Source organism: Prionailurus viverrinus, chromosome F2 (genome assembly GCF_022837055.1).
Source record: "Prionailurus viverrinus isolate Anna chromosome F2, UM_Priviv_1.0, whole genome shotgun sequence".
In the NCBI taxonomy this organism is placed as follows: Eukaryota; Metazoa; Chordata; class Mammalia; order Carnivora; family Felidae; genus Prionailurus; species Prionailurus viverrinus.
The window spans coordinates 82671471-82699378 of record NC_062578.1 but is presented as its reverse complement, the minus strand read 5'-3'; the positions used below and the strand labels follow the sequence as shown (position 1 = coordinate 82699378).

At 62.7% G+C, this 27908-nt stretch overlaps 1 protein-coding gene across 1 annotated transcript in view; it reads left to right on the top strand.

Annotated features, from left to right (window-relative positions):
* Positions 1-693: 693 nt before the first annotated feature.
* Positions 694-27908, top strand: part of ZC3H3 (zinc finger CCCH-type containing 3) — an 88331-nt gene continuing 61116 nt past the window's right edge. The window contains 3 exon segments of the mRNA XM_047842277.1: positions 694-870; positions 2242-3550; positions 4612-4808. Of these exon segments, the coding sequence (XP_047698233.1) occupies positions 783-870; positions 2242-3550; positions 4612-4808 (1594 nt within the window). The 5' untranslated portion in view covers positions 694-782.

The following is a 27908-nucleotide window of genomic DNA, read 5'->3' as shown; positions in this document are numbered from 1 at the left end:
CTGGACAGACCACATTGTCCATCCATTAATCCTCGGGGACGGTTGAGCCGTTCCTCTGACCATTGTGAATAGCGCTTCATGGAGCAGCGGCGTGAGTCCCCGCTCTCACTCCTCGTGGGTACACACGCAAGGTGGAACTGCTGGGTCATATGGTAATTCTAGTTTTGACCTTTTGAGGAACCTCCAGATTGTCTTCCCCAGCAGCTGCACCATTTTGCACCCCCCAGCAGCGTGCAACGTTTGCACATCTGTTTTGCACTTGCTCCCGCTGATAAACCGAAATCTGTCATGTTTTCAGAGCTTCCCCGCCCAGGGACCCCTCGTTCCGGAGTTTTCTCTCCTGCCCTGGCCCACGCGGCAGCGGTAACAGAGAGCCTCTCCGGTGCTCGTGCCACCAGGTCCCCCCGCAGGGCCTCCACAGCGTGATTCTACGCGGAGAAGGAGCTGCGCTGCGGCCGAAGAGGGGTCCGGACTTCGGCTCCTCGCCTGGTCCCGCAGGGAACGAGAGGCCGTAGCACCGGAGCCAGCTGCCGCCGCACCAGGTCCCAAACCACCCGCCTTCGGCCGTCTCCGGTCCCGTGCGCTCGCGCCCCCGGCCGGCGCGCCGTGCTGACGTCGCCCCGCCCCTTGCCCTGTGCGTGCGTGGCCCCGGCTTTCCGCCGGCGTTGCCAGGACGACGGCGCGTTCCTCGCAGCCCGGCCAACGCCCTGGCCTAGCTGCAGTGCGCAGGCTCGGAGCTTCCGTGGGCCCCGCCCCGCCGGCGGGGAAACAGTCGCGCGGCGATGACGTCTCGGGGGCCCGGCCGGGCGTCGCGGACTCCGGAGATGGAGGAAAAGGAGCAATTACGGCGACAGATCCGTCTCCTGCAGGGTGGGTCGGGTCGGGCCGGGCCGGGCCGGGCCGGGCCGGGCCCGGGTCGCGCGTCCCTTTCTTTACCCTTCCTTACCTCACGGCGGGCCGCTGCCCGCCTCCCCGAAGGGCGTCGCTCCGCGCCCTCGGTCTGGACGGCCGGGTCGGGTCGGGTGGGGGCGTGGGTAGGGTCGGGGAGGCGGTGGGGAACCCGGAAGGGCATCCGGGCCGGCCGGGGTCAGCCCCTTGCCCGTTTCTCCGGACGGGTAGTGCGTGTCCTTCAGGCGCTGCAGCGGGTGGCGGCGGGGCCGTCGCTTAGTAACCGGCGGGAGGCATCCCACCCCCAACCCCCACGGGCGGGCACTTCCTCGGCGCCCTGTCGCTCTCGGTGCCACACGGTAGGGTGGAGAGCTTGACCTGGTGCCGCGTGGCAAAGCCCCTGGACGCCTCGTCTTGGCTCCTTCCCTCCACACAGTCACAGTCCTCTTGATATTCCAAGGCCCCCACTCGCCAGGCCTCAGTTTCCCATCTTTTCAATTTTTACACCCAAGTTGAGGTTTCTGTTCTGAAAAATTTCCGCATTTAAAGTTTTCCCATGAAGAGAAGACTTAAGGATTTGGAAAACGTGTATGGGGGAGAGTCCAGGCGGGCTGGTCCTGTCGCAGCTGTCCTGGAGTGTCACCAGGTCTGGACATGGCTTTTCTTGGGTCTGGGGACGGGACTTGTGGTGGGCAGCGTTGTAACGGAGGACTTAGCTACTGGTTTGCTGGTTGAGGCCTAACTCCCTGGAGTGTTCCAGCTGAACCTGTACCCCTCCTGCCCCGGGACCGCGATCCACTGTCGGGCCTCCAGACAATCAGGCCTCTTCTCCCCTTAGAGGAGGACGGTGTGACATTCCCATCAACTGTGGAGCGCCGACCCCTGTGTCGCTTGTCTTACGCTCATTGTCCCGTGCGCCAGGCAGGGGGGTTATTAAGGAGTACTCCTGCCTCCTTTCCATCCGTGGGCAAGCCAGAGGGCCTCCGTGGCTGACCGGCCCCCTTGTTGAGGCATTAGAACATGGGGCCTTGCCGGTCTCTTCATATCAAGTGACGTTTCACCTCAGAGCATTGTGGACCCGGTATAATACTCCCGACAGATTAGGAACATGAAGCCACAGGGGTGTGTTTTCAGTGTAAGCGACTAGGATGGAAGCAGACTGATGGGAAAGGCTCATGGGAAGGATGGGCGGAGGGAATTCGGGCTGAACTGTCCTGGGGCCAGGCGGGGGCTCACGAGGGAGGTGGGGTCTGTGGGGTGTCTTGTGGACTGACGCGCCTCCGGGGGACTGGGCTGTTGGCTGAGTTTACTGTCAGCCTCTGGTTAATTGAGCCTGTGATTCTGCCTTCTCAGGTCTGATCGATGACTACAAAAACCTCCATGGCAACGCCCCTGCCCCGGGCACGTCGGCCGCTGCCCGCTGGCAGCCACCTGCTTACAACAGCAGCAGGGCCTTCGGTGCCAGCTACCCTCGTCCCGGCCGGAGGGGCTTCTCCCTGAGCCATGGGCCTGCATGGCGCAAGAAATACTCCCTGGTGAACCGGCCCCCAGGAGCCTCAGACCCGCCCGGTGACTGTGCCGCACAGCCACCTCTCAGGGCTGGGGGCAGCCGGGGTCCTGACCCCGCGCAGTATGTCCTGGAGAGGCAGGTCCAGCTGAGTCCAGATCAGAACATGGTTATCAAAATCAAGCCACCATCGAAACCGGGCTCAGCTAGCGCTGCAGGGGTCTCTCGGGGTTCCTTGGAAGGATGTGAGGACCCCACCTGGAGCCACCACAGGCCTCAGGAGGGCGAGGGCGAGCCCCCTGGTGGGCAGCAGCAACCCTCGAGGCCGGGAAGAGCCAAGGGGAGCTGCGGTACAGAGGACCCCCTTCTGGTCTGCCAGAAGGAGCCTGGCAAGCCTCGGGTGGTAAAGTCTGTGAGCAGCGTGAGTGACAGCCCCTCTGAGCCCCGGCGGACTGTCAGCGAGAGTGCGGTTGCGGCCAAGGCACGCTTCCTGTCCCCCACCCTGCCCCAGCGCAGTGGCGCGGCTCCGGGCCGGAAGGTGGGCTCACACTCTGTGGCCAGCTGTGTCGCCCAGCACCTTGGAGACGGGAGAGTGAATGCTGGCCACCCAGATCAGCCGGCTTCCTCCGGCTCGGTGGCAGGCCCAGCCAGAGCAGCTTCTGGACCCAGGCAGGCCCGGGAGGCCTCACTGCTCGTGTCCTGTCGAACCAGCAAGTTCCGGAAGAACAACTACAAGTGGGTGGCTGCTTCAGCCAAGAGCCCCCGGGCCACTCGCAGGGCCCTCAGTCCCAGAGCAGCCTCGGAGACCGTGTGCAGGGCCCCCTTTGGCACAGCAGCACAGGGGGAGAAGCCACAGCTCAGAGCTGATCCGGATGCCAAGCCCAGGAGGTCGTCCGCGTCCTCCACACTCGGGGCCTCCCCCAGCAAATACAAGTGGAAGGCGTCCAGCCCCTCGGCCTCCTCATCCTCCTCCTTTCGTTGGCAGTCGGAAGCTGGCAGCAAGGACCATGCCTCCCAGCTCCCATCTAGGTTCCCCCCAGGGGACAGACCCGCAGTGGGACCCAGCGGCTTGAAGCCCCTCTTCAGTGAGACCCCACTCTCGGCTTACAAAGTGAAGAGCCGCACCAAGATCATCCGGAGGCGGGGCGGCGCTAGGTAGGTGCCCCTGCCAACACCCCAGGGTCCTGTCTGGGCAGGCAGGGGGGCAGGCCTGGGCCTGGCAGCTCCCTGCTGGGCATGTGGAGCGTGTGGGAGGGCTCACCTGGGGGGCCGTGGGAGGAGGAAATGAAGCATCACCGGCTATGGGTCCAGCCGAGCGTGGCTGGCGGTATTACTGTACCCAGGGCAAATGAGGCTGGGGTTACTGGGGTAATCGGGGCTCAGCCAGTGACGACAGGGGGAGCCCTCCCATCTCCTGTTGGTGACAGACCAGAGGCTGCTGGGGCAGCTTCTGTTCCAGGTCCACTGGGTTTGCGGATGATGCTTTATACCCAGCTACGCACTAGGTGCGCAAACCCAGGGCGCACCGGGAAGTCTGCCTCCTTGGCAGTCAGGTGACCAGGGGAGTCACTGTTTCACTGAATACGGGTCGTTTCCCTGGCCCTCCACCTGCAAGGATCGTGCAGAGGCTAAAAAATGGCGTTGTGGCTCAGGTTTGGTCTGGGGTTCGGACTTCATCACGGCAGCTGGTAATTGCAAGGGCAGAGTTACTCTCACTGTGAGTCCCCCTTTGGAGGTCCTTCCTGCTGTCTGACCTTGGTCCTTGGCCCTGCTCTCCCAGACAGTTAAAAAGTCCCCTGCCTTTTCTGGATGGTGGCCGTCCTGTCTTGGCTGATGTGGACAGGGGAGCTGTGAGCAGTAGCCTCTCCTGCAGAGGTGGCTGGGGGCAGCTGGTGGCGGCCCCTCCCCTGCGGTAGCTCCTTAGCGCTGCCCCCAGCCCCCAGCCCCACTGGAGAGTTCATCCGGCCTAGGGACACCGAGGGGACCTGGTGCAGATATACCGGGTGGGGGTCAAGGGTTGGGAGCCGCTCTCCCTCTGCCCCGGCTCCGGGCTCTGAAGTGGGGGAGGAGCGCACGGGCCGCTGCTGAGAAGGCGGGCAGGCTGGGACCTCCCGGGGTGATTCCACGGTGCTGGGGTCTGGATGGGCAGGGGTAGATGGGGAGAGCCACCCTGCTGGGGGAGCCCATTGGGAGCTGCCTGCTCTTTGTCTCTGCAGCCTTCCCTGCGACAAGAAGAATGGCGCCCCGCCTGCTGCCACCGCCAAGAGCCAGCTGAGCCTGCGGCGGAGGCAGGCCCCCCGGGGGAAGAGCAGCCCCGTCCTGAAGAAGAACCCCAACAAGGGCCTGGCGCAGGTCACCAGGCACCGGCTGTGCTGCCTGCCTCCTGGCCGGGCCCACCCCCCCACCAAGGAAGGTAGGCCCGGGGGGAGGGGGTGCATCTCCTGCAGCTGCGCCGGCTCCGCTCGCCTGTTACGAGCCACCTGCCCCGTCCCGAGGACGCTCAGCCTGGGGGGCGGCGGGTGGCTCGGGCCGGAGTGGAGGGGAGGTCCGGATGGACGTCTGCCCCCACAGATGAGCCGGCACACCGGGACGCTGCTCAGGGCTGGCTGTGTCCACAGGCCCCTTTGCGTCCTGCTCCGGGTGCTGGGGGTCTCGGAGGCATGGGGCAGGGCGGTCCCTTCCACTCCCCTGCCGCCTGCATCCTAGCCCACGGGCACCAAGACGTTTCCGTAGTGACTTGCCACAAGGAGAGTGGGCCGGGGCAAGTGGAGATTGGGGCCAGGGGCCTCAAGCTGGTGATATTTCAGTGAAACTTGAGTACCAGGGATGTGGTGTGAGGCACCTTGGGGAAGGATGTCCCCGTCACAGGCGGCAGTGTGTTGAGAGGCCACGGCTATTCCAGATTCTTGCTCTGAACGGAGGCTGAGGGGAATCGGGGACTGTGGCTCTGGTTCCTGGTGGCTGACTGTGACCCAAGTGGGCCCAGCTGGTCCCGGCTTTCTGGGTCCTCCGTGTGCAAGCTCCCCTTCCTTAGCGGGTCGGAGAGCGAGCAGACAGTGTGATCTGGGCCCCAGATCCGCCCCTCCGGAAGGGCCGCCCTGGCCTGCTGCTCTCAGACCCGCCGGCACCCAAGCTGGGGTTTCTGCCTCTGGCTGGCCTGGGAGCTCCCTGCTTCCTGCCCTGCCTTCTTGGGGGCCAGAGTGCTCTGCAGAGCTGGGTTCCCGGAACGCCAGTGAGCATCCGCCGGGCGTCACCCCCCTTTGCTGGGCCTGGAAACAAGTGTTCGTGGAGTTGCCGAGCCAGGTGTTGAGTGGGGCAGGGTTACACAGACGGCGCCCTGGGCTCCTCCATACCCTTCTTGTGTCCCAGGTGCAGGGTGTCCTAATGGAGGGGTGGGCGCCGAGGGGGTTTGCAGGGCATCCCAGGTGCACACACTTGACCTCTTCAGCCTGTGCTCTTGGTGTAGCTTGGCCGCCCTCCCAGGAGTCCAGCGGGGCTGGCCTTGACTGTGGCCTGGCCAGGCCTCTGCTGTCCGTGTCCCCAAGGAGCCTGGTGTGGGGGCAGACAGGCCTGAGCCAGACCGCTGCCATTCCCCATAGCAGGCACCCCAGAGGAAGGAGCACTATTCGTACGAACACTTCTCCTTTCTTGTTACTGAGGGCCTGCAGCCGCGGACCCCTCTCTAGACGGGGCAGGGGGTGGACGACTCTGGAGCCCGCCAGACAAAGCTGAGCCTTCCTGCCAGGCAGGTGGTCAGGTGTGCCGTGTGCCCTTCCCTGCTCCCAGCAGGAGGACTCTGTGCGGCTGGGGGCTGGGGCGGGGGCTGCCGTGGGCGCGGACTGGATGGACCGGCGGGCAGTGGGCCTGCTACCGGAGCTGCTGGCTGAGGGGCCTCTGGGGAGAGAAGGACACTGGCCACACAGGCCGCGTCCTGGGGCCATGGCCTGGGGCTGGCACCCTCACATAGCGACCCAGGCCAGTAGGTTCTGGGACACTCAGCTGTGGCTGCCAGGTGGACAATGGCCTGGAGGAGTGAGGGGCTGACGGGGGTGCTGGGTCTGCGGGTTTATGGGCGGGGAGGGTCTGTGTGTCACCCTGGAGCGGTGCCCGCAGGCTCAGGCCCACATGCTTGCGTGCCTTGCTTGTGGGGCCTGGGATGACCGTTCTCTGTCTGGGCCTAGAGCTTTAGCGGGTGTCGCCTCAGGACGTGGAGGTTGCCTCCTGCTGGTGGGGGTGTGTAGTGCTGTGTGAGAGGAGGAGAAAGGCTTTGGGCAAGATGGGGTTGGGGGGAGGGGGCTGACACAGTCCCTGCCTTTACGCTTCTCTCCACTAGGGGGCGAACGGCTAAGTTTGTAGTTAGAGGAGAACCCTGGCTCCCCACCGCCCTGGCAGGAAAGTGCAGGGGTTGGGGGGGGGGGAGAGGCCGGTTGGGGGAGGGGCTTGGGGAAGCTTCTGCTCACTCATCCACTTATCCACCCCCTCCCTCCATCCTCTCCCCATCCATCCAACTATCTGTCCATTCGTCCATCCGCCTATCCATCCATCCACCTTCCATCCGCTATTCATCAAACATCCACCAACCTGTTTATCCGCGCACCCTCTTATCCCCCCCATCTGCCCTCCATCCCCCATCCCCATCCGTCCTCCAGCCAGCCATCCTCCATTCATGTGTCCTCCACCGTCCTGCGTCTCCCCGCTTATGCCTCACCATCACCCCAACCATCCGGCGAGCATGCATCGAGGGCCTCTGTGCAGGGCAGCGTGCTGGCTCCCGTGGGCCCTGACGTGCTGGGAGCCGCACCGTTGTCGTGAAGACAGACAGCTACCGGGTGTCGTAAACTAGCTGAAAAGCTCCTCTCAGGTGGTACAAGCGCTCAGAGGAAAGGGAAACGTGGGATAAGGCGGTGGAGAGCTGTTGGGATGGGTGGGTGGCCAGCTTTAGCCAAGCGGGTGGCGTCTCTGAGGAGGGGACATCCAAACAGACCGGCGTGAGGAGAAGAGAGGCGAAAATGCTGTGCCTGTCCGCAGGTGACGGGCACGGGTGGGAATAAGCTCTGCCGTGCTGCCGGAGCAGAGAGGGGTCCTGTGTGGCCGGCTTCCCCGAGGGTGGGAGGGGCCGAGGCCAGAGGGAAGGCGGGACCCGGTGATGGGCGGGTGGGGCAGGCCTCTGTAAGGCAGGGGGCGGTGACATGGGACCTCCATGGGACCTGCATGAAGATGCTCGGGGATGCGAGGTGGCTGTGTTGGGGGCCCCAGGAGTGTCCGGCGGGCCTGGAGGGGCAGTGAGCCAGGAAGAGCCTGTGGCCAGGTCAAGGAGTGGGGTCCTCATTCTCAGAAGTGGGCAGGAAGCTCAGGGAAGATGCTCGTGCACGGGCCTAAAACGCTGGGCACGTGGCTCCAGACATGCCACCCTGCGACCTGGAGACTGGCCGAGGAGGTTGTGGTGGGACCAGGAGTGGGGACGAGCATTCCCCTGGTTGGAGGACTACCAGGGAGTCAGTGGGTGGCTCCCCCAAGCACCTTCTTCTGCAAGGTCCACAGGCTTCCCTCTCTTGTGTCCCTCCTTCCCCTGCTGCACCTGCCTGACCCCAGGCCAACCGCAAGCTGCCTCACACACGTTTCCATTTACTGCCGTGGGCATTTGGAGCGGAGACCCTGGGCTCGGGCTCGGAGCCCTCCGGCCGTGCCTTCCTGCGGTGGACAGGTCGCTTTGAGGGTTCCCTTCCCCGTTTCCCCACACAGACCATTGGCTCAGGTCCAGACTTCCTTGGAGCAGTGTAGGGGAGGGACCTGAGCCCCTGTGGGCTCCTGCCGAGTCGGGGGAGTGCGGGGACGGAGTGAGGACAAGGGTCAGGCTTCCTGAAGCTGCCCGCCCCCACCAAGGTCCCTTCTTCAGCCCTGCCGAACGGCCCGGTGGCCAGCAGAGGGCGTCCTTGCCCCTTTTATTCCTCCGTCCACCTTTTTCTGGTAATTGATTGCCTAATTTCCTCTTTATGTGAAAGAAAGCAGATATCAAGTAATTTGCAGCAATAACCTGCTAATGCTAGGCCAGTATCGAAACTCCCCTGTTCATTTCAAGTGGCAGATAAAACACTAATACATAATTATCCTTGCAAATTGGATTGTTTTAAATAACCAAAAGGCTACGGCCAGGAGAAAGCGATCCCATCTCCCTTGAGTTACTATTGCAGTGTAATTGCCGCGTTCAATCAATTTCCCTGGCATTAGAAATTCCATCACAATCAACATTAAGCTTTATTCATTGTGATGGCTAAGAGCCGGGCCATTTCTCCTCTTTTTCTTAACTGGCAAAATTAATCAGGGAAAAGATTTTAAACATTTACCCGTGCGAAAGAGGTCAGCTCTGCCACTATATTGCTCAGCAGATAAGGGGGCTAATAAAAAGAAAATTGAATTACTAATGATCACCAGGAACAGAGTATATAAAACCTGGCAATCGCCAGTTCAGGAAAAGGGAGAATCAATTTTCTTGGGACAAGGTGTGCTCATTTTTTATTTTGGCGCATATTATCAGCAATTTAATTTGAGAGCGCATAAACAGGAGGAAACAGTTAGGGAATAATGAGCCCGGAGGTGTAAGTGCCGCAGGCTATATGCTGTACACAATTTATTTGGCACAACAGATAATCGCTTTAATTGAATTCAAAACTGCATTGTTCAGCAGCCGTGTGGCCGCTGGTGCCTTGGGCCTTGGGGACTGAGCATTATGAAGATCTTGCCCGACTCCTCCTCCTGCTGCCTCCCCTCTGCCTTTCCCTCGGCCTCCCCTCCCGGGCTCCCCTGCCCTCCGACCCTCCTGCCCGGTTCACCCCGAGTCAGACTTTGGTTGGGGGGGGTGGGCCAGGTGGCCCCTTGGGGGCACCGTGTGACCCCCCCCTTTCTGTGCTCCCCACCTCTCTGCCTCTCGCCTCCCTTCCTCCACTTTTCTTCTGGGGATGAGTCTGTTGGCAGCTGGGGTATCAGGAGGTGACACTTGAGGAGGGGCCCAGGGGAGCTTCGTTTGCTGAGGATTGGTGGGGTCTGCCCCATTTTAGCTGCACAGAGACCCTGCTTGATCCGTCTCAGGGCGTCCAAACAGTGGAGAAAGCAGAGAGAAGAAAACCTCTCATAGACCTGAAGAACGGGTTCCGATTTACCACCCATGTAATTGTGGCAATTGGTGGTTCCAGCTTGTGGTGGTCACAGCGCACACGGCTCACGTTGGCCCCTGCTCTGTTGCAGGGTCTGGGTGTCCGGGCCAGCTCGGCTTGTCTCTGTCCACGCCGGGCCCAAGGCCGTGACTTGGGCCACCCTGAGGCGGCAGGCTTGGTGTGCGCCTGGAGTGTGGCTTGTATAGAGTGGGTATTTCCCAGCCCACTCGCACCCGTGCCCTGGGCCAGGGGGCTTCAAAGCGGCCACAGGTCATGGGGTCCCTGCCAGCCACTTGCAAATGTTGGCTGTCGTATGCCAAGGAAAAGCCATGGGTGGGTGGGCAGGTGGGTGGGTGGTGGTGTCACCTCCCAGAAGCCGCTTGGGTGGGAGGGCCCTGTGCCTCACCTGCTCAGGATGATGGTATTCTGCCCTCCTCTCCCTCCCCTGCTTCACAAGCCTGGGGCCTTGTGCAGGACGCCCCGGACCGCACAGAGGAGGGGCTGCTGTGGTGGGTGAGGGTGAGGGTGAGGGTTTGGCGGCCACGCAGGGCTGCGGGGGCAGGGATGCAGCTGGCGGGAAGAGCCTAGTTCTCCCGGCGGCCTCAGGGACAGACCTGAGAGTTGCCAAGGCTTTCCCAGAAGCCAGGCCTCACCCTGCCACTTTGCCCCCAAACCTCTGTCTGCCGTGTGGGCCGCGTGGTCTGGAGAAACTGCCATCACCTGTTGCAGATGAAAGTGGGGTGTCCGCTCGCCTTAGGTCACTGGCGGAAAAGGCAGCTGTGGTCTCGGACCCTTGTTTGGGTCTTGCCGGGTCTTCACCATGCAGCCCGTGACAGTCCCCTGGAGCTGGTATGCAGCCAGGGGGATCTCTGGCTGGGACTGCCCGGTGCTGGGGGGGGACCACCCCGTGACCCCAGCCAGAGGTGGGGCACCTATTCCCTGGGTCCAGGTTTCTCCAAGGAAGGGCTCAGGGCGTGTCTCCCCACGCGAGCTCCCTCAGGCCCTGCACCCACCCTTCCCCCAGGACCCGGGCGCCTCAGCAAGCCCCTTGGGTGGCCGTTCTACCTTCCTCCTGGCCCCGGAGCAGGGACACGATGCGTGCTCAGTGGTGGACCTCCCTACCCCCCCGCCCCTGGCTGGAGACGCTGCAGGCTGTCCTGCCCCTTGCCCATCCCCTCCTGGCTCCTCAGGCAAGTGCACCTGGCCCGCTGTCCTGGAGCTTGAAGGGCTGTCCCGTGGCTCCTGGAGAGGTCAGAGCAGGCCCTCTCAGACTATCTGGGTGTGCCCAGTTTGTGCAGAGACGTCTGCGGGGTTCTTGTTGAGCAGGCGCCAACTTGGGGGACTCGGGCTGTACCTTCAGGGGTTCCACCCGTTGCCGGCTCGCTCCTCCAGCAGCCACTTGAGCAGTGGCCCGGGGAGTTCTCTAATGCAGTTCTCCCTTTGCTTCCTTCTCGGAAGGCTTGTGGCTCCCTGTGCATGGAAGAGGCCAGGGCTGGGCAGACAGGGCCCCCCTCTGGCCAGGGTACCCAGTGACCGGGACAGGGTGCCGTGGGGCAGGCAGTAGCACTGCAGCGTCCCTCTTGGGAGGCAGCCCCAGGCCCGCTCGGTGCTGGGCAGGCCCGTGTGTAGCGTGTGCCGGCGTTACGGCTGCGGGCGGGTCGGTGGGCAGAGGGAGCAGAGGGAAGTCCCAGATGTCGCCCTGGGCCCCCACGGGGAGGAGGCTCGTTCTCACCACTGGTGCCGATGGCCATTGGGAGGGTGGGGAGCGGAGGGTCTGGCCAGCTTAGAGGGGGTGCGGTCAGGCGGCGGGGTGGGCCCTCCGAACTGGGTGCCCTCCCTGGGAGGCTGTCGGGTAGTGCCCAGACCCTAGGGCACGGTGCCTGAGGAGCAAAGAAGCTGGGGGCAGGGGCGTCACTGCCCGCCCAGGGTTGGCCTCCTGGACGTGACATGGGCCTTTTGTGGTGGTTGGCTAGCTCTCCTCTACTGAGCTAGCCCGAGGCTGCCCGTTCCAGCCTTGGGGCATGGGAATCTTGCCGTTGACACCAGGGGCACCTCTGTGGGGCCCCAGGCCCTGTGCCGTGGTCAGGGACTTGGCACTTCTGGTCCCAGCCTCAGGAGGGCCCTGGCTCCTGCCCCCCAGCTGAGGGGGAGGAGCGAGGGCTTCCTGTGTCGGGGCAGGGGAGGGAGGGGGGCCCGGGAGGGCCCGGGCTGGGTGACTTTAAGGAGGGCTGTCCCTCCTGTGTCCCTGGGTGCTGGGAAGCCACCCCAGGGGTTGGGAGCCTTCCACACCTGGGATGGGGCCAAGGGTCGTGTGGGGGGGCGCTGCCCTGCTGGTTGAAGGAGCCGGGAGGTCAGGGGGCTGGGCGGGGCTTGGTGGGGGCTGGCCGCGATGGCTGCGCGGAGGGGTCTTCCGTGGCTGGCGCTCGCTGGTGCGTGGTTGTCTTGTTCGGTTTTACCAGGGTAGACGCTGTAAAGAGCAGTTAAATCCGGAGTCCTGCTTTCCTAAGGAAAAGAGAAAGTGCTGAATTAGGCGCTGCGAGAGGCAGCGGCAGCGATCTGGAGCCTTGCATAAATTATCAGGTGCATCGGAGGCCTGGATTTCAGTTTGTCGCGGCTGTGCTAATGAATTGCTCCGCAAGGACTGGCGTGTGTGTGTGTGTGTGTGTGTGTGTGTGTGTGTGTGCGCGCGCACCGCGTTTGCCTGGCTCCTGGGCAGCTTCGGAGCGCCGAGGGAAGCCGTGACCACCGCAGAGCTGGGGGGCCCTCGAGTGATGCCGTGAAGCCTGCCTGGCTGGGGCAGGAGGAGTGGCGTCCTCAGGGCGGCGGAGCTTGTGTCCCTGGGGAGCGGGACACCCCTCCCGTGGGCCTGGGGCTCTGTGTCTGGTGGTCGGACGCGCTGCGGGCCTCCTCGCCCATCGCGCCCAGCCCGGTGTGAGGGTCCCTCTCAGCCTGGTGGGCTCGCGGGTGCCCGCCCGTCAGCAGGCACTGGGGTGCGGGCGAAGGCTCTTCTACCCCCCTGTCCTGCCATCTTTCCTGGGCCCAACCCCTCTCATCCCTAGGAAAGGGGGCCAGCCTCAGCGGGGGCCTTCTGGTGCAAGGGTGGGGGTTCGCTCACTTCCTGGAGGTGGGGCATGACTTTCCAGGTCTCTGGAAGTCGACACCTCTCCACAGCTGTCAGGATATTGTTGGGCACACCCTCTCTCAGGCCTGGGGTCTTGTTCCTCCCCCTGGGGCACCCCCCCATGCCTCTGGCCCCCCATGGTACCCTCGCCATGGACACCTGCGGTAGCACCAGGTCCTCAGTGTGCTCGGGCCAGGCAGGGCCACGGGTGGCCAGAGTGCCACACGGATGTGGGTCCTCGTCAGGGGGCCCCCGCGTTCCTCCCTGACCAGCAGTGTCCCGTGCTGGGTGTCCACTGACGTGCCGGGGTGAGGTCCTGGTGGGAAGGAGGCACCGGTTTCCTTTGGTGCCCCCGCGCGGTGCTGGGCCGTCATGGCAAGGGCAGGGGGCCGGGAAAGAGGAGGCCTCTGGGAGAGGAGACAGCTCAGCCAGCGCCTCCTGCCCCTGCCCGTGGGGCCCCGTGTCTTCTTGCCACTTTCTCCTCTCTCTCTGCCCCCAGGAAGCGTCCTCTGACGCCTGCCTCTCCCGGCCCCAGGGGGGACTCCGTCAGTTCCTCCCGCTGCTTCATCAGCGGAGTGCTGGGAATGTCTTCCTGTTCCTCCTCTGCCGTCAGGCTGCCAGTCTCCTGAGCCGTTCTGGTGCTGGGCTCTCGGGGAGGCTGCCAGGGGAGAGGAGAGAGCTAAGTTTACTGAGCGACTGCTGTGCAGACGGAGCTCGGGGTGACCCAGCTCCCGGAGGCAGAAAGTGAGGCCGGGGGTGGGGGTGGGGGTGCGCTGGGCCTTCCCTCTGTGGGCAGCAGTCTGCACCTGACTGTGGGCCTGTGCCCACTTCTGTGGCCCGCGGAGTCACGCCTCGGAGTGTGCCAACCCTCTGGGCTGCGTGCCAGCTGCAGAGCGAGTGCTGGGTGTCCCTACGGGGGTGGGCCCTGGGCTGGGGGGAAGCTAACGGCCCCGGGTGTGGTGGCAGGCACAGGGGCTGCTGTGTGACCAGAGAAGTCCAGCAGGCGAGGAGGTGGGCCGGGAGAGCCCTGCTCTTGTCCCCAAGCCCTGCCCTGGGTCTGTGGTAGGAATCTGGTGCGGGCTGATGGCCACACTGGCCGCCGTGAACGCGTCCTGAGGGCCAGATCCTAGCGCAGCGTCCGGGAGCAAAGCCGGCAAACTCCTTGTAGGCGCAGACAGACGGAGGACACAGAGATCCTCAGGCTGGGTGGCACCCGGACTGTGGGTGGCCCCGAGAGGCCTGGGCATCCAGTTGGTAGCTGGCAACGGCCTCAGCAGGTTGGCCTCTCAGTGCCCCTTTTGTCCTGTGGGCACCAGGGCTGAGGTAGACCTGTCTTGACTGGAGGCTCATACCTTGGCCCTGGGGGGGCCGGGGGCTGTGGACCCCGCCTGCTGTCTGTTGCCCCCTGTGGCATTTGGGGCTGGAGCCAGGGCAGTGGGCTGGGGGCGTGTGCCCCAGCTGTCCCCTTGGCACGTCCTGGCCCAAAGGTTTTGCCTAACAGAGGAAGGGCAGGTGTGTGATTTGGAAGCTCCCCAGGAGCTCTCCCAGTGGAGCACCGCCCCCCCACCCCAGGGCTACTGAGATACAGAGCAGAGCAACAGCCAGGCTCTTGCTCAGGGACGCTCACCCCAGGGATAGGCGCTCACCCCAGGGACGGGCGCTCACCCCCAGGGACAGGTGCTGGGAGCTGCCTGGGAGGAAGTGCCCCAGAGCCCTGGTGTTGGGGGTGGGGTTCTTTCCTGCTAAAGGCAGCTGGGTGAAGGAACAGGACACGTGGGGGGTGGGACACGGTGTCCCCAGGCTGGGCCTTCTGGTCTAGGCCTCTGGAGAGGGATTGGAGCTGAATTTAGTGGGGGACAGCAGTCCTGTGGTGTGTCCCCTTCTGTGGGCTCAGCTTCCTGGTGGTTGCGTGCCTGGCCCCATCGGGGGGAGCAGGGCGAGGCTGCCGTCGCTCGCTCCCGAGGAACCCGCACAGAGAGTCCCCTCCCCGGCGTACCTCAGCCGGCCCTGTGCCCACCCGGCAGCGGCATACCGTGGGACTCTTGAGAGCAGGCGGTGTGGCCCCGAGTCAGACCCGAGCTGCCCTTTGTGGTTCCTCTGCTTGGTGTGGGGCTCGGAGGGGCAGGTGGGCACCTCACGGAGGAAATGTGGAAGCGTGTTTTTCCTCTGGAGCCCTCCGCAGCCTGGCTCTCCTCGCTCCTCGTGTTGTAAAGGGGCAAGGTGCCGTGTGGGGTTTGTTGTCTGGACCTGCCTTGGGCCGCTTCCCGGCACGGCATTGTCCCCTTGGCTTGTGAAGGATGGGGGAGTGGACCCACCGCGTCTCAGGCTGTCCTGGGCACTGGAGCTGGCTGCTGTGTACGTCCTTGACTCTGGGCCCTGTGCCTTCGACCCTGAGGGGCAGCGGGTGGGGAGCTGGGGAGCAGAGGCTGGAGGCGGGGGCCCCTGTTCCGGGTGCGAACTGCCCACACAGGCCACGGTGGGCCTGAGCTCGGACGCAGTGGCAGGACACGGTGCCAGTGGCCTCAGGTCTCTTTTTTAAAATAGGCACGTGTTATAAATTCCTCCTGAGCGTAGCTGTATCCTGCAAGTTAATTATTCATGTTTTCTCCAGATTTTTTTTCTAATTTTTCTTTGACCCATAGGTTATTTGGAAGGGTGTTCCTTCATTTCCAAACTTATGAGGGCTTTGAAGTTCTTTGTAGTTACCGCTTCTGGCTTAGCCCCGCCTGTGTGCAGTGTGTGAGTTCAAGTTCTTTTGAGTCTGCTGAGACTTGTTTTACGGTCCAGCTTATGGTCAGTTTTGGTAAAGCTCTTGAGAGAAGGGAGTCCCGGTCGCCGGCTGTGGGGCTGTGTGGCGTCGGGTACCCACCGTGCTCGCGGCTTCCGTGCTCACCGATGAGGCCGCAGGGAGGGGCGCCTTCTCCGCCCAGCCCCTGTGGCACCTGTGGTTGTTAATCTGCCCATTTCTCTAGTTGTCACCTTTACGTTAAATATTTTGAGGCCATTTCACTGAGCGCAAACCAGTTTGGAATCGCTGTAATCTCCCTGGTGCATTGGATCTTTGAAGGTTATGAAATGTTCTCTCTTGTTTACTGTAGTACTTCTTGCCTTAAAGTCTGCTTTCTCTGATGCAAGTGTAGCCGCTCCCGATTTCTTTTAGATGGTATTGTAAAATGCACGTGCATACGTGCACGTGTGCGTGCACAGATACCGTACGTGTGCCATGCATACACGTGTTTACATTCAGCTTCCTGTGTATCACAATTAGAGAGTTTTTGTATCCAGCAAATAGCTGGATTTTAACTTCAGTCTGAGATTGTCTTTATTTAAAAATTTTTTTAAATGTTTATTTATTGTTGAGAGAGAGAGAGAGAGAGAGAGAGAGAGAGTGAGTGAGAGTAGTGGAGGAGGGGCAGAGAGAGAGGGAGACACAGCATCCGAAGCAGGTTCCAGGCTCCGAGCTGTCAGCACAGAGCCCGACGCAGGGCTTGAACTCACAGACCGCGAGATCGTGACCTGAGCGGAAGTCGGACACTTAACCTATTGAGCCACCCAGGCGCCCCTGAAATTGTCTTTTTTTTTAATTTATTTTTATTTTTTGAGAGAGAAATGTGAGTAGGGGAGAGGGGCAGAGGGAGAAAGAGAATCCCAAGCAGGCTTCGTGCTGTCAGCACAGAGCCCAATGCAGGGCTTCATCTCATGACCATATCATGACCTGAGCCGAAATCAGGAGTCGGACGCTTAACCGACTGAGCTCCCCAGGCTTTCTTGTAACGTGTACTTTTTACTTAGTGATATCAATACTTCGAGATGTGTCGTGTGATTGCTTCCCAGGCAGCAGAAGCAGCGTGGAGTCCTTAAACTCTATTTCCCTCTCTCCCATCTTCTGTTCTAGAGCTATCATGATTTTAATCCTCTTCGCATTTTAGATTTCACAAAACATTCTACGCATTCAGATTTACCTGTGTATTTGTTTTTCACCTTTTCTTTGTTCTTTCTCCTGTTTGAAGAACACCTCTTAACGTTTCCTTGAGGACCTGCAGGTCTGCTGAGGACCGTGCCTCTCAATAGACGTTTATGTGAACAATGCTTGTTTCTGCCTCCGTCTCCGAAGGGTTTTTGCCGTGTGAAGCATTTGAGGATGGCAGGCGTTTTCTTTGGCGCTGGGGAAGGGTCTTCCGTTGCCTTCTGACGCCAGCTGTGGCGTGGGGGAAGCTGGCTGGCTTTTTTTCGCCGGCACCCGGGCTCTTCCCTCTGGCTGTGCCACAGCCCTCCTCCGTCCGGCTTGCGGCAGCTGCTGTGGGATGCTTAGTGTGCTTTTACTTATTCTGCCGGGGTTGGTGGTGTTTCCGGGTACCGCAGCTTGACAGTTTTCACTTTTGAAAGTTTTCAGCCCTCCTGCCTTTGGTGTATTGCCTCTGCTTCACTCTTTTTTGCTTTTGGGGTCTCGGCTACGTTTATATTAAACCCTTCCACCACATTCTGTGTGTTTCCTGTGCTCTTTTCTGTATCTGCCATATTTGTTTTTCTGTGCTTAAATCTGGACAGTTTCTTCTGACTCATTTTCTAGGTTGCTTGTTGTCTGTCCAGCTCTGTATAATCTGTTGCACCGTCTGCGGAGGATTGGGTAGCTTCAGTTATTTTTAAATTCCAAAATTTCCATTTGTCTTTTCAAATAGTGTCTAGGTCTGTGCCAAAATTTGCAAACTTGTCTTTAAGCCCTTGAATACATCAGTCGTATTTAAAGTCCATTAAAAAAATTTTTTTTATAAAGTAATTTTTGCACCCAATGTTGGGCTTGAACTCATGACCTTGAGGTCAGGAGTCACATGCTCCACGGACTGAGCCTGCCAGGAGCCCTCTAAAGTCCATGTTTGATCAGTCAGTCATCTGTTCAGTCCATTGTCTGAACAGATTTTTTTAAATATTGTTTTTTTAAATATTTGTTTTTGAGAGAAAGAGAGCATGAACAGGGGAGGGGCAGAGAGAGGGAGACAGAGAACCCCAAGTAGGCTCTATGCTGTCAGCACAGAGCCCAATGTGGGGCTTGAATCCACAAACCCTGAGATCATGACCTGAGCCAAAATCAAGAGTCAGATGCTTAACTGACTGAGCTACCCAGGCGCCCCTAAAATTCTTAGTTCTGGGTCATGTCTGATCTGCTTGTGTGTCCGTGATTTTGTTTTTGTTTTTGGATTTTTTTTGTTTCTTTTTTGTTTTTAAGTTTATTCATTTTTGAGAGAGAGCACATGCGAGCAGGGCAGCAGGGTGCAGAGAGCAAGGGGGCGGAAGATCTGAAGCCAGCTCTGAACGGTTGGCACAGAGCCTGACATGGGTCTCGAACTCATAAACCTTTTGGCTTTCATGACCCGAGCCGAAGTTGGACACTTAACCGACTGAGCCATCCAGGTGCCCTGTTTGTTTGTGTATTTATTAAACGTTTATTTGTTTTGAGAGAGAGAGGGTGCATGTGTCTCGTGTTGGGGAGGGTCAGAGAGAGAGGGAGCGAGAATCCCAAGCAGGCTCCACGCTGCCAGCGCAGAGCCTGACACAGGGTTCAAACCCACGAACTGTGAAGAGTTGAAGTCAAGAGTCAGACGCTCAACTAACTGAGCTACCCAGGCACCCCTGTTTTGGTTTTGCTTGTTAGTTTTGGAGTTTATTTATGCAATCCCTACACCCAACCATGGGGCTCAGACTCATGTCCCTGAGATCAAGAGCCACCTACTGTGCAGACCAAGCCCACCAGGCGCCCCTGTCTGGTTATTTTGTGTTGAGTGGTGGGCATTGTGGACGGAGTTATGGAGATAATTCAAGGATGGATGATGTTTCTTCTCCCAGACGGGATATGGGGCCCTCGGGGAGGTAGGCCTGCAGAGTTAAGGGCAGTGTTGGTGGGGTGGGAGGTGCTCCAGGGGTAGAATGCCCCAGCAGGCTGGTCTGGCAGAGCAGGGTCTGTACAGGAGGAGGGGTAAAGGTGGGGCACCGGGAGACCACACAGCCCATCCCCGCATCTGGTGGCCCACTTTCCTGTCTGCAGGATGGAGGCGCTGGAGTGCCCGTCCCATGCCCAGTGTGTGGCTGGGTGGGGAGGACGGGTGGCTCAGAGCATCCAGTGACCTGTGTGTTGGGGACAGGAGCGGCTCACTCACCTGTGGCCTCTGAGAAGTCTCTGGGGTGTAGTGTCGACAGGGCAGCCTGTGGGCCTCCTGGACGGTGGCCTTGTGCCTGCAGGCGTCTCCCTGCCCCAGTTCCAGGTCCTGAGAGGGACCTCCAGTAGCCATGCTCAGTAAGGATGCGGAGCCTGAGTGGCAGAGCTGGGCAGGCCTGGCATAAAGCGGGGGCAGTGGAGGCTGGGTGAGGGGCCTGGGGGGGCACACTGCCCAGGGGTGGGCACTGAGCTGCTGAACGGGGTTGAGTGACAACTGGGAAGGCGGTGCCCATGCAGGCAGGCCCCCTGGGGACAACCAGGGAGAGTCTTGGACTTCCAAGGGTGGCCCTGGGGGAATGGTCCCAGTGCCCAGCCTGCCTAAGGGAGCTGGGCAGGGTCTCTGGTTCTAACCCAGGTCCTGACAAAAGTTGACTGCCTTCGGGGACACTCTCCTTGGCCTGGGTGGGTGGGGCCCCCCTGCGCGCAGGGGACGGCTCTGTTGGCATGAGAGGACCAGGAGGGTGGAGGGCTTCTCCCCTGCGGGACATGGGGGCTAGGGTGGGTCTTGGGGTTCCCGAGAACTCGGCCCTGCTCTCATAACCTGTGCTGGGCCAGAGCTGCTGGCGGCTAGGAGACCGGGGTCTGGGGATACTGGGCCCATCACCTCTGTGCACCCGAGGCCCCACTTCTCCTTGTGGGAGCCTCTGGGACACAAAGGTGGGAAAAAGGCTCTTTGCCAGGAGCCGGTGGGTGGGCGGGCGGGCAGGTGGCGGTGCTGTCCTTGGAGCCCCCCGGGCTGTGTCCCTGCAGTCCACCCTGCTGCCGTGTCCTCACAGGACCACCCTGGGACAGATGGAGCCTCTTAGGATGGGAACCGGGATAGGCCTCCCCACGCCCCTGGGATCCGAGCTGGAACCCTTTGTGCTGCTCTACCAAGGGAGGGATCCCTCAGTGGCCCTGGAAGGGGCAGGGTCACGTGGCCCTCCGTGCCTCTACGGCTGTCGGGGCTTCCAGATGGTGCCTGTGTCCGTGGGGTCCTCTGCTCCTTATGACCCTCCTACTTTCTTGTCCCCCGTCTTGGGTCCATGGGAGGTGGTAGTGGCCTCTCCTAAGGCCTCTTGACAATGACCTGTTTACCGGTAGGGGCCCTTGCTCCCAGACAGGCAGCTAGGATCTCCTGGGGTGTGGTGGCAGGTGGAGCCCTGGCCGGGAGGAGCCTGAGGTAGCACCATTGCCGGGCCTTTTCTGGAGCCACCCGGGGCCACGCTTGTGACCTGGGGCTCTCCGTGCTCATCCACGTAGCCTTCCAATGATGAGATTTGGTCTGAATGGACAGAATTGATGGGATTTGCGAAGGAATTCTGTAGCTGCACGCACACACCGACCGTAAATCCCAGTCTCTCGTCATTAAGCGTCCGTTATTTGGTCTGTGGATGGGGAGACTGCCGCGCACCTCCGGCTGCCCCGTACCCCGGGTGCCTCAGTCTGGACCGGCCGGAGCCGGGAGGCTGGCTCCCGTTCCCAGGCAGGTATGCGGGGGCCACCCCCTGGCCGCCGTGGACCCGCCCCCGCCCCCCCAGCGCTCACTGGCCTGTTTGTTGTCATTCTGCGGGGCTCTGCGCTTTCTAAATTAATTCTGGAGCTGTTGTGTTTCCTTTCACAGTGTATTCCGAGCCGCACGGATCTGTGATGGGCTCTGGCAGCTTTTCTCCTAATTGCCCTTTCCGCATCAGCGGCGGAGCGATTAAGTGGCGGGGTGCGAGCCTGAGCGCGGCGGGGTGCAGCAGCCTCAGAGAGCGCGCTCAGCGGTGTGAGCCCTGCCCGCGGCCACTGCCCCGCAGCCCCGCCCCCGGCTGCCTCGGCTTCGGGGAGGGCGGTGCCTGCGGCAGCGGGTCGGGGGCGGTGAGGGGAGCCAGTGAAGCCTCCTCCGTGGGGGGGTCGGAAACCACCTTCCGACGGGCCCCCCCCCCCCCCCCCCCCCCGGAGAGCGTGTGCCTCTTGGGCCGAGACCTCTCGCCAAACGAGGGATGGCCCGTGTCAGAGATGCTTCCCGGCCAGCGACCGGTGTGCGGGGAAGCTGCTGGCCGGGCCCGCGCTGTCGTTGCGGGTGGAGATGTGCTAGATGGATGGCGGACCGGGCCTCTGGCGTCGTCGGCCCGTGTGGGGAGATGCTGGGGTCACCGGGTGGCCTGGTTGCCGGTCCCCTGGCCGGGCGTTCTCGAGGGCCTCCTGCAGGGCCCTGCTGCCGGCCAGCTCTGGGGAGGCCTGGTCCTAGGTCGCCCGTGAGCAGGGCACAAACCCGAGGGAAGAGTACCCCCCTCCTGCTGCCAGGCCTGCCCCCCACGGTGCCCGGAACTGAAGGGACCAGGGTTCCTGCCCGAGTGCCGTCTGCCAGCAGGCTGTGGTGTGGCCTTGTCCCTAGAGACACGCTAGTTGGGGCCCTGCTGAGTGACAGGCTCTTGCAGAGATCAAGGGCCAGCAAGTTTTCAGCCAACTGAAGGAAACAGGCCTTTAGTCAGAGAGAAGCCCCCGTGGGTCCCCCGAGGCGCCGCGTGCCCTGAGCACTCAAGACACTTGCGGAGATTGGGCTCTGCTGAGACAGAGGTCTTGGGCTTTATTTCAGGGTTTCCAGTGCTGTTTCTGTCTCTCTCCCTCCCCTGCTCTAAGCAAAGGCTGGCTGGGAGGGGGGGCAGCTCCCGCAGTCAGCACTGGAGGAACCTTAGGGGCCCGTGGCCGACCCCTTCCTAGAAGTCCCCCCCCCCACTCCCACCCCCCAGCCGGGACCTGTGACCACAGCTCAGAACCACGGTGCCTGTGCTGTCACCGGTGAGCCTGCCGCCCCCCTGCTGTGCTCCCCTCTCCGGGCTCGCGCCCCGTGGGACCTGTGTGCGCATGTAGGGGACAGCTGGGCAGTGAACCTGGTGGCTGGCCAGCTGCCTCCTCTCTCTGGCTGGGGGTGGGGCCAGGTCCTCGTGTCTCAGGAGGGGAATCCAAGCTCAGAGGATGAAGGCGGGGAGGCTGAGGTGAGGGCCGAGCAGGCTCCACGGGGGCTGGGAAAGCTGCCCTGTGCCCCTGGATCCCCACCCACGGGAGGCCAAAGACCCGTCAGATTCAGCTGGGCAGGGGCCTGCTGCCTCCCCATCCACATCCCCGGGGGTCCCCGGGGGCACAGTGTGGGTCGGTGGAGCCTGGTGTGTTTGGGGGGTGGGGCTGGCCCCACTGCTTCTGGAAAGACAGGCTTGGGGCCTTGTGGGAAAACGCGAGCTCCCCAGCCGCAGGCCCCACCGCAGAATCTGGGGAAGGATGAGGAAGGGAACCGTGCTCTGTGCCAGAGCGTTGCTTGCGTTGGGAGGTGTGGGGAAGCCGGGACAGGCCCTGGGTCCCACCAAGCCCCCACGTGCTGGGGCGAGCCCTGCTGAAGCCTGTGGCTGTCCAGAAAGTCACCGATGCCACGTGTTCCCGTCGCTGCTGAGTCTGCAGCTTGTGCAGCTCTGGAATGCTGACATGGGGGCAGGCCGGACTGCTGGGGCGCCCCCGTGGCTCTTGGGACCTGTTCTGGCCGCGGCGCAGTGGGGAGGCGACACTGAGCGAGGCCGCCTGTATCCCGTGCCCCTCTCGGAGACTCCCCTGGTTCCTTCTCTTGGTTCTCTTCACTGCTTGCTCGTGGCTGCCTTCTCCTCAGCCTGGCCTCCGGGTATGTGCGTGCGTGTCCCGGTGGGGTGGCGTCACCCGTGGGAGGCTGCAGGCCCTGGTCCCTGCGAGAAGGCCGTGCAGACGTCCGGCAGCCGTCAGGGGCCTGTTTGGGGGCCGGTGTGCCGTGGTGCGTCCGCCAGCCCGTCCCTGCAGCCGCCTGTGAGACGGAGCGGTCTGAGAGCAGCCCCTGTGGGCCACCGGGCCTCCGTGCTGTGTCCCCACCTGCCCCTCTCTCCCTCATCCCTCCCCTCTCTCCTCCTTACGCCCTCCCCAGTGCTCCTCTCCTTCCCACTCACAGAGCACTGAGGCCTGTATCTGTAGGGGGAGCCCCCCTAAAGCTGCCCCCTGGCCTTACGTTGCCTCCTGCAGAGCCTCCCACGTGTGTGGCCCATGTGGCCACGGGGCCATCACTGAGGCCCGTGCTGCTGCTGGCCTGGGGGCTGCACCCTGTGCTGGGGCTGGAGGGCCCTGGGCAGAGAGGTGGGCCGAGCACGGTGGGGTGCCACCTGCCGGGCTGGTATGGGCAGTGCAGGTCCCGCTAAAGCCGGCCGTGTCCCCAGCTCCTCCCTGCGGTCCCCTCCCCGGCCAGGCCCATGTGGCTCTGCTGGGCAGTTCTCTCTGCATGTGCGAAGCACGAGCCAGTTTGTACAGGCCTCCCTGTGCGGTAATGGAGCTAGGGCCCCCTGGACGTGTGGCTCCCACACTGCTGTCTCCGGCTGCCGTGGCGAGCTGTCTCTGGCCCTGTGGCAGCCACGACGGACCCCCAAGCAGGACTCGGGGTGAGTGAGGCCGGGGCACACCCACTGCCTGGGTGCTCGCCTCCGTGGCCCGCTCGCTGCCCTGGCGCCATAGCCCTGTCACTGTGGCCACCAGAAAGGCAGTGGCCCAGAGGGAAACCGGGGAATGTCAGGAGAGGGTCCCGGCAGTCTGGGTTTTGTGAGGGGGACACATGGTTTTCTGTGAGTGACAGCTGCTCTTTCTAGAGGCGTTCTTTGCAGCCTCCCTGGCAAGCATCTCTCTTTAGCCCCAACACAGAGGAAGCAGGGGAGGGACCCTGAGAGAAGGTGCAGCTGTGGTGAGTGGGACGCTGTGCCCTTGCAAGAGCCCCCAGGCCCGGGCTCTGTGGGGAGCTGGGACCGCCGGCCCCTGTGAGGTCAGGCTGGTGGAAGGGTCCCCGAGCCTGGGCGGGTGGCCCTCATGAAGCTGCGGTTCCCTGGGGGCTGGGGCTGCTGCGTCTGCTAGGGGGACTCCCCTCCTGGTGCTCCCATCCCTGTGGGCGAGAACAGGGGGTCACTAGGGAGGAGGCAGGCTCTGCGTGCCCTTCCTCCCCCGTGGGCGGTATGGCTGCATTGGCTCTGCTGTTGGGATCCCCGTCAGCGTCCACAGGGAGGACAGGGCGCGCTCTGAGCCTTGCCTTCCCCCACACCAGCATCATTGCGTGTCAGACATGCACCCGGGACAGGGAGCTGGGCCCTTCCCCGTCTCTCATGGCTCAGAATGTGGGGTGTCTGTCCATCTGGGAGCGGTGGGCCCTTCCCATCACTTTCTTGGCCACCCAGAAGTCCCCCCAGCAGCAGCTACCAGACGGGGTAGATGGGCCTTCGTTTCATGGGCCAGGCTCTGCCCCCTTGGCTGGACTGGCCCTGCTTGAATGTGGGCCCCGGTGCTGTTGGTGAAGAGCGGACGTGGCCCTTCACCTGTCCCTGGTGGACTTGGGAGCCCCCACATTGCTGCCCAGAGCCTCTGGTCTTCTGGGGTTTCAGCCTGGCTGTGGAAGCGAATGCCTTTGTACCTGGTAGGCTGGCCTTCCCGTCCCTGTCTGGCCAGGCCCCCAGATGGAAGGGGCTTCGAGATGACAGAGCACTGGACGTTTGTGAGGCCGGAGACCGCACGCTAGCAGGCCCGGTGCGGGGGAAGGTGTTGGCGGGCACCAGTCCTGCCTAGGTGGTGGGGGCTGTGGCCTCAGGCCGCTGCACTGGGCCCGTGAGCCCTGGCAGTGGCATAGGTGAGAGGCCTTGGGAGGAGACTGTGGCCTGCTCCCGGGCCTCTCCTGCCGGGCTGGCTTCAAGTCCCGTCCCCTGGCAGGTGTTAGTTGGGGGGAAGCGGCGCTGGGCTCAGCTCCGTGTTTACCGACACAGGGGCTCCGGCAGGCGGCCCCCACTCTGTGCGTCGTCGCACCTGGGTCACAGGGAGGACGGGCCGCCAGCACCGGGCCCTGCCAGGCAGCGAGGCCTGCGCTGGGGTCGAGGGAGAGCAGTTGGCATTAGGCCGGCAGGACCGTAGGGTCATCTAGGCTCTGTGTCAGGCGCAGGATGGGCTACCTTGAGAGGAGTTCAGGCATTTCCTGTGGCGCTGGCCGCGGAGTCCCTGCAGCTCCAGGTGGGAAGGCCTCGCGCAGGCTGGGCCCTGGCAGGGACCCCGCAGTGCTCCAGGTTGGGGTAGCAAGTGCTGCCACTGCCTCCCCTCCCCTGATGTGTTCCCTGGGGGGGGGGGGGGGTCCCTCCCTTCCTGGGGGCAGGGTGGGTTCGGGGTTGGGGGGAAGGCTGGGGGGTGCCTGCCTACCAGGAGAGGACCTTGAGGGGCTCGCTGAGCTCCCTGCTTCTTCCCAGTGCACGACAGGTCTTGCCAAAAATGCGTTGAATGAGCGAATGAGCGAGTTCCTGCCGGAACCTTCTGCAGGGGACACAGCGGTGTCGGTGCTGCCTTCCATCAGAGCCTGGCCTGTGCGACGCGCCCCGCGTGGAGTCCGCTTCCTTCTCAGGCCTCTACTCTGCTCTGCAGTTGCTTTCCAACCGCTGTTTTCACTGTTCGCGTCTTAAACTTTCCTGTTGTCCTTGGCTGCGTGATTCCACGGAAGTGGTAGATGGACCTCAGGCCACCTAATCCTGGGGCTGTGAGATGGGCTCGCCCGGCTCGGTGCCTGGCTGTAGACGACGGACCCCGAGTATCATGGCTGTCAGCGTGGGCCTGGGCGCTGGGCCTTGTGTTCTGGGGGCTCCGCGACTTGGGATCCAGAGGCCTTCACGCAAGCACGAGCACCGGTTGGCCTCAGAAGGGCTGAGGGGTCCCCAGGGTTGCCAAGGCCAGAACTGGGCTCTGAGCACAGGAGGGCACAGGCCTGTCCTGTGACCTGGGGCCAGGGGAGGAAGGGACCAGAGTGGGCCCCCTGGCCACAAGCTCTGCCTTCCTGAAGCTGGAGCTGAGCCCCTGGACCCGCCACGCACCATGGATAGACTCCGGTGCCCTTCGGGGGCGCCGGCCACTCCCTGACGCATGTGTGCTTGCCTGAGGCGCTGGTGCTCCCCGCGTGCTGTCCTGGGGTGCTGGGGTCCTGCAGGGCGTGCTGAGCCAGAGTCGTGCCCTGCCTGGAGTGTCCTCTCCCTGCCTGGATTCCTTAGCTGCCTGCCACGGTGCCCCCGTGGCCTTCCCAGTGTGTGGGGGTGCCTCCTGACCTCCCAGGAGGTGCTGGGCCTCCCTGCCCCCTGTGCCCATGCCTGCGGGTGGGGGATTGGTGAGAGGTGCTCAGTCTCCCCCTTGCTCTGGTAGGTAGCACCGTGGTTTAGAGGGGAGGGACGACCCACCCCCATAATCTATAGCGACTGTCATGGAGCAAACTACTCCCATCTCATACAGACGGGTCAGGTGTCGGCACGATCGATGGCTCGCGCACAATAATTATAGGAACTAGCGGCTTGTGTTGCTTGAGTGAGTTTAAGAAGAGTAGGGTCTCAATCTTTCCTCTAATAGGGCCCTGACAGTCCGTGGCGGCGTTGGCGCTGCGTCTTGGGCTGACAGTGTCGTCATTAAACACCAGGTAGTGTGGGACGACAGCGAACACGGCCCGCTGGGGGACAGGCAGCTGACAGCCCTTGTTTGTCATCACCGAGCCGCCCACGCTCCTCAGGCTGCAGGGCCGATGGCTGCTCGGTGACGTATGGCCTGTCGGGCTGCCTCTGTGATTTGATCATCGCTAACCGTTTGTCAGCGGCCGGTCCCCGGCTTGGATGACGGTGCGGCGGAAGGCTGGCGGCGAGCGCCTGCAGGCCGCGGGATGCACGTGGGAAATCAGTGGGGCTGGATGGACTGCTGCCCCTCAGACCCCCCTTCCCGGGCCCTGGGGTCCCTACGGCTCTGTCACAGAGGGGCGTGTGCTCGGGTCCGTGCTGATTTGGCCGGGGCGCCCTTTCCACGGGCTGGCCTCTGAGCAGAGGGAGCACAGAGCCGGCCTGAGAACTTCCGCGGGGGGCCTGTGGACGCGCTGGCCTCCGATGGCCCCAGGGTGCCCGGGAGGGTCTCCAGCTGCCCTGGCTCCTTGTCCCCGGCCACCAGCAGAGACGAGGGCCAGACCATCTGATGGCAGCGGGGCTCTTCCAGCACTGGAAGTGCTGGGAACCATCAAACACAGGAAAAGTGGAGTGATTTATTAGACTCATAAAAATTCATACTTTGTGATTCCAGTCATCCCACCACTGAAGCTTGTTAGAGCTCAGTCCCTGGCAGCTCCTGGCGGGTGAGCGCTGGGCGGGGCGCGCACTGCCTTCTGCCTGGGCTGCTGTCACGCCTCATTTGGAGAAGTGGACGGGCCCCTGCAAGCACATGAATAAGTGTTCACAGGGTGGGGGCTCTGTCACGGTTCGGCCGTGCTCTCACGGGTGGGAACACGGCGGCCAGGTCCTGTCACCTGTGTGCTTCCTGCACCTGCGGGGCCTGGGTGGACAGCAGGGCACCTGTGCGACGGTACAGGTGGAGGTCTGTGGGCATGTTTGTAGCGGTCTTTACGGGGCAGGATGACGTCTGCCTCCTGGCCGCTGTTTTCCAGGCTGGCGTCAGTGGAATCGAGCTCCTCTCCTGTCCTTCCTGAGGGGCCCTGGGCAGAGGCCCCTTGGCCTAGCGCCGACCTGCCCCAGCGGGGCTCCTCCCTACATCTGTACCCCGAGGGGCCAATGTACCCTGTCAGCTGTGCTGTTCGTCGGGCTTTGTGTGTCCTATGTGGAGGGCAGGAGGGAACGGAGGCTCCCCCTTCTGATGAAGATGTTCCACTAGAGCCGGCCAGAGCCAACCCTGCCTGGGAATCAGTGCCCTGCACACAGTGGAGGGGCCTGGGGGCCGTTGGGGGGGGGGGGGCGGGGAGAGAGGCTGGGAGCCTTGTCGGGGAACCTGGGACTCAATCCCCTGCACACAGTGGAGGGGCCTGGGGGCCGGTGGGGCGGGGGGAACCGCTTCTGTCTGCCTCCTGGCTCGCAGCCTGCCGGTGCCCACCTCCGCGCCATGCGGCCACCCGCAGGGAGCTGGCTTCTCGCTTGGCCGGCGGGAAGTGGTGCCCAGCAGCGCTAATCTCCTGCGCCCCTCGCCGCTCCGAGGGGCCGTGCTGCCGACCCTCGCCTCCTGCCGCAGGTG